The sequence below is a fragment of the Cucurbita maxima genome, unplaced genomic scaffold (genome assembly GCF_002738345.1).
Source record: "Cucurbita maxima cultivar Rimu unplaced genomic scaffold, Cmax_1.0 Cma_Scf00005, whole genome shotgun sequence".
Taxonomy (NCBI): domain Eukaryota; kingdom Viridiplantae; phylum Streptophyta; class Magnoliopsida; order Cucurbitales; family Cucurbitaceae; genus Cucurbita; species Cucurbita maxima.
In genome coordinates this window covers 3,935,731-3,940,701 of record NW_019272021.1, presented here as the reverse complement: position 1 = coordinate 3,940,701, position 4,971 = coordinate 3,935,731, and the positions used below count along the sequence as shown (strand labels likewise).

Below are 4,971 nucleotides of genomic sequence, written 5' to 3'. Positions count from 1 at the left end.
TTTTTTTTTTTTTTTTTTTTTTTTTTTTTTTTTTTTTTTTTTTTTTTTTTTTTTTTTTGATGCCTTGCTGTTCGCCGGAGAATCCTGCTTTCTTAGCTCCCTTGCTGCCGGTACTGGAACGAGAATCGTTAGTTTGGATTTGAAGAATTTGTGTAAGTAAGTGAAAGTTAGTGGAAAGAATTTTGTTGTCAAGAAAATGGTTTCCAGTAATCGAGCGACGCATTGGCATCAACAACAAGCACAGTCCTCGAACACGAATACTAGCAATTTCCGATCTCACCGTACAGATTCTGTCAACAAAGCCATAGCGCAGTACACAGCCGATGCTCGTCTTCACGCGGTGTTCGAGCAGTCAGGTGAGTCTGGGAAATCTTTTGACTACTCACAATCTATAAGAACTTCGACGCAATCTGTGCCGGAGCAGCAAATTACTGCTTATTTGTCGAAGATTCAAAGAGGCGGCCATATCCAGCCCTTTGGATGTATGATAGCCATAGATGAGGCTAGTTTTCGGGTTATTGCATACAGTGAGAACGCTAGGGAATTGCTCGGTTTAACTCCCCAATCAGTGCCGAGTCTTGAAAAGCCTGAGATCCTCACAATTGGGACTGATGTACGGAATTTGTTCACTTCCAACAGTGCAATTCTGCTCGAGAAGGCATTTGGGGCTCGAGAAATCACTTTGTTGAACCCTGTTTGGATTCATTCCAAGAATTCTGGTAAGCCTTTTTACGCAATTTTGCATAGGATTGATGTGGGAATTGTGATTGATTTGGAGCCTGCAAGAACGGAGGATCCTGCCCTTTCTATTGCTGGCGCAGTCCAATCGCAAAAACTTGCGGTACGTGCTATTTCTCAGTTACAATCACTCCCTGGTGGAGATATTAAACTGTTGTGTGATACTGTGGTTGAGAGTGTTAGGGAGCTTACTGGATATGATAGGGTTATGGTGTATAAATTTCACGAGGATGAACATGGTGAGGTTGTGGCTGAAAGCAAGAGGCCTGACTTAGAGCCATACATTGGATTGCATTATCCTTCTACTGATATTCCTCAGGCATCAAGGTTTTTGTTTAAGCAAAACCGTGTTAGGATGATCGTTGATTGCAATGCCTCTTCAGTTCGTGTAATTCAGGAGGCAGGGCTTATGCAACATCTATGCTTGGTGGGTTCAACTCTTCGGGCTCCCCATGGCTGCCATGCTCAGTATATGGCCAATATGGGCTCCATTGCTTCATTAGCAATGGCAGTTATTATCAATGGTAATGATGATGAAGCTATTGGCGGGCAAAACTCAACAAGGCTTTGGGGTTTGGTTGTCTGCCACCATACTTCTGCTCGGTGTATTCCATTCCCACTTCGGTATGCCTGTGAGTTTCTAATGCAAGCCTTTGGGCTTCAACTGAATATGGAATTGCAGTTGGCTTCACAGATGTCTGAGAAACATGTTTTGAGGACTCAAACTCTCTTGTGTGACATGCTTCTTCGTGATTCCCCAACTGGGATTGTTACACAGAGTCCAAGCATCATGGACCTTGTAAAGTGTGATGGGGCAGCTCTCTACTATCAAGGGAAATATTACCCTCTGGGTGTTACGCCAACCGAGGCCGAAATAAAGGATATTGTGGAATGGTTGTTGGCTTTCCATGGAGATTCAACTGGTTTAAGTACAGATAGCTTGGCTGATGCTGGATATCCAGGGGCAGCCTTGCTGGGTGATGCAGTTTGTGGAATGGCTGTTGCTTACATCACAAAAAGGGATTTGCTATTTTGGTTCCGATCACATACAGCAAAAGAGATCAAATGGGGTGGCGCAAAGCATCACCCAGAGGATAAGGACGATGGTCAAAGAATGCATCCACGTTCTTCATTCAAGGCATTCTTGGAAGTTGTAAAATCCCGTAGTTTACCATGGGAGAATGCAGAAATGGATGCAATTCACTCATTGCAGCTTATTCTGCGAGACTCATTTAAGGAAGATGTGGCAATGACTTCAAAGGCAGTTGTGCACCCTCAACTAGGGGATCTTGACTTGCAAGGGATCGACGAGCTCAGCTCAGTTGCAAGAGAAATGGTCAGGTTAATTGAGACTGCAACTGCCCCTATCTTTGCTGTAGATGCCGATGGTCATATCAATGGATGGAACGCTAAGATAGTTGAGTTGACTGGGCTTGCAGCTGAGGAAGCTATGGGGAAATCCTTAGTTCGTGATCTTGTGTATAAAGAATCTGAAGAAACAGTTGACAAACTTGTTTCCCGGGCTTTAAAAGGTAAAACCTTAAATTACATGGTTTATTTTGTAGCTCTCTTATTTTTTTTTATATTGCAATAGATTTGGGTTCTATCACATACGTGGGTGCATTTATAGTTTCTTGAGAAAATAAATATGGAAAATTGCACTTGTTGGCAAAATGCAGGTGAAGAAGACAAAAATGTAGAGATAAAAATGAGGACATTTGGGCCGGAAGATCAAAGAACGCCAATTTTTGTGGTTGTAAATGCTTGCTCTAGCAGGGACTACACCGATAATATAGTTGGCGTTTGTTTTGTTGGTCAAGATGTTACCTGCCAAAAAGTGTTCATGGACAAATTTATTAGCATACAAGGTGATTATAAAGCAATCGTTCATAGTCCAAATCCTCTTATCCCTCCAATATTTGCTTCAGACGACAATACATGTTGCTCAGAATGGAATACCGCCATGGAAAAGCTCACTGGATGGTCCAAAGAGGACATAATTGGAAAAATGCTAGTAGGAGAAGTTTTTGGAAGTTGTTGTCGACTGAAGGGTCCAGATGCATTGACCAAATTTATGATTGTCTTGCACAGTGCAATTGGTGGGCAGGACAATGAAAAATACCCCTTTTCTTTTTACGACAAAAAGGGGAAATATGTGCAAGCTCTCTTAACAGCAAATAAGAGGATGAATATGGAGGGTCAGATTGTTGGAGCTTTCTGCTTCTTACAGATAGCTAGTCCTGAATTGCAGCAAACTCTTAGAATGCAGAGGCAACAGGAGAAGAACCGGTTCGCTAGGATGAAAGAGCTGGCTTACATTTGCCAGGAAGTGAAGAGTCCTTTGAGTGGCATACGCTTCACTAACTCACTTTTGGAGGCTACAGATTTGAGTGAAGATCAAAAACAGTTCCTCGAGACCAGTGTTGCTTGTGAAAAGCAGATGTTGAAGATTATAGAAGATATGGATTTGGAATGTATTGATGATGGGTAAGTTGTTCTTTAACAATCATCAGTCTTTTATAGCAAAGATATAGTGTATGAATCCGTACGTTTAATTGCATCTTTTTTTTTGCATTCAATTGAATTTACATTCTCCATGAACGGAAAACTTATTTGATTCATCTTTGGAATGGTTATCAGAGAGTCTGTAAGCTATGTGGGGTACATTAGTTATCTTCTTTTGGTAATTATTTGGTTTATGCTTTAGTTTTGGGACAGTTTCATTACTTACCTGGCTGCATCTGTATACAATTAGATGTTGTCAATCATAAGAACATCCTTATTTGGATTAAACCAGGAAATTCTGGGTGATGGGGGAAATGCCATGGCTGCAACTGATCTAGTAACATTTCTGTGTTTCTTCCTTAATGGTCAATCTGCCACTAAGAACAATGTACACCTAATATTGAAGAGGTAACAAAGAAGTCCATTTGTTTTGTGTAGAATTGAGGAATTTTCTTCTAGTCTTCTATTATTACCAACTGGATGAAAATCTTGAAACAAGTATCAAGTTATCTTTATTCTAAATTGTTTCTATTCTGCTTGCTTTTTTGGATTCATGTAAATCATTCTCCTTAGTTAATAATATGTCTCGACAAGTGATTGCTAATTTTCTGATTGTTCTTGTAATCAGTACGATGGAGCTTGAGAAGGGGGAGTTCTTATTGGGAAGTGTTATCAATGCTGTTGTTAGCCAAGTGATGATACTCCTCAGAGAAAGGAACTTACAGCTAATCCGTGATATACCAGAAGAAGTAAAGACTATGGCTGTCTATGGCGATCAAATGAGGATTCAACAGGTCTTAGCTGATTTCTTGTTGAATATGGTCCGTTACGCACCCTCTCCAGAAGGTTGGGTAGAAATACGTGTCTGTCCATTTTTGAAGCAAAATCCAGATGGACATACTCTTGCACACACTGAATTCAGGTATTTTAACTTCCAATCATTCTTCACATATGTTAGAGCTGAAGATACTGAAAACTGAACGAAAGAACATGATGTAAATGCATAGTTCTGTTTCCTTGTTTCAACAATATTGTTAGTTTTGATAGGATTTTTATGTTAGGAATCACGGACTTCCACCATGGTGTGATATTGTTCACTTTGAGCATAAGCTCTTGTAACTTTGCTTTCAGTTTTTCCAAAAAGGCCTAATACCAATGGAGATAGTATTCATTACATTATAAACTTATGATCTTCCCCTTAATTAGCCAACGTGAGACACCCTCCCAACAATCTTCAACAATCCTCTCCTTGAACAAAGTACATCATAGAGTCTCCCCCAAAACCTATGTAGCCCTCAAACAGCCTCCCCTTAATCGAGGTTCGACTCCTTTCTCTGGAGCCCTCAAACAAAGTACACCCTTTATTCGACACTTCAGGATTCTATTGACATGATTAAGTTAAGGGCATGACTTTGATACCATATTAGGAATCACGGACTCTCCACAATGGTATGATATTGTCCACTTTGAGCATAAACTTTTGTGGCTTTGTTTTTGGTTTACCCAAAAGGGTTCATATCAATGGAGATAGTATTCCTTACCTATAAACCTATGATCATCCCCTTAATTAGCTGTTAGCCATCGTGGAACTCCCTCCCAATAATCCTCATGAGATTTAATACTTATAAATGACTTCAATTATTAGATCTTTTCTGTAGCTTTTGGGTCTCTTGTTTTTTTTTTTTTTTTTTTTTTTTTTTTTTTTTTTTTTTTTTTTTTTTTTTTTTT

At 39.8% G+C, this 4,971-nt stretch overlaps 1 protein-coding gene across 1 annotated transcript in view; it reads left to right on the top strand.

Moving 5' to 3' along the window:
* Positions 1-23: 23 nt before the first annotated feature.
* Positions 24-4,971, top strand: part of LOC111479327 (phytochrome B-like) — a 6,218-nt gene continuing 1,270 nt past the window's right edge. The window contains exons 1-3 of the mRNA XM_023123909.1: positions 24-2,270; positions 2,418-3,225; positions 3,872-4,165. Of these exons, the coding sequence (XP_022979677.1) occupies positions 197-2,270; positions 2,418-3,225; positions 3,872-4,165 (3,176 nt within the window). The 5' untranslated portion in view covers positions 24-196. The remainder of the gene's footprint in view (positions 2,271-2,417; positions 3,226-3,871; positions 4,166-4,971) is intronic.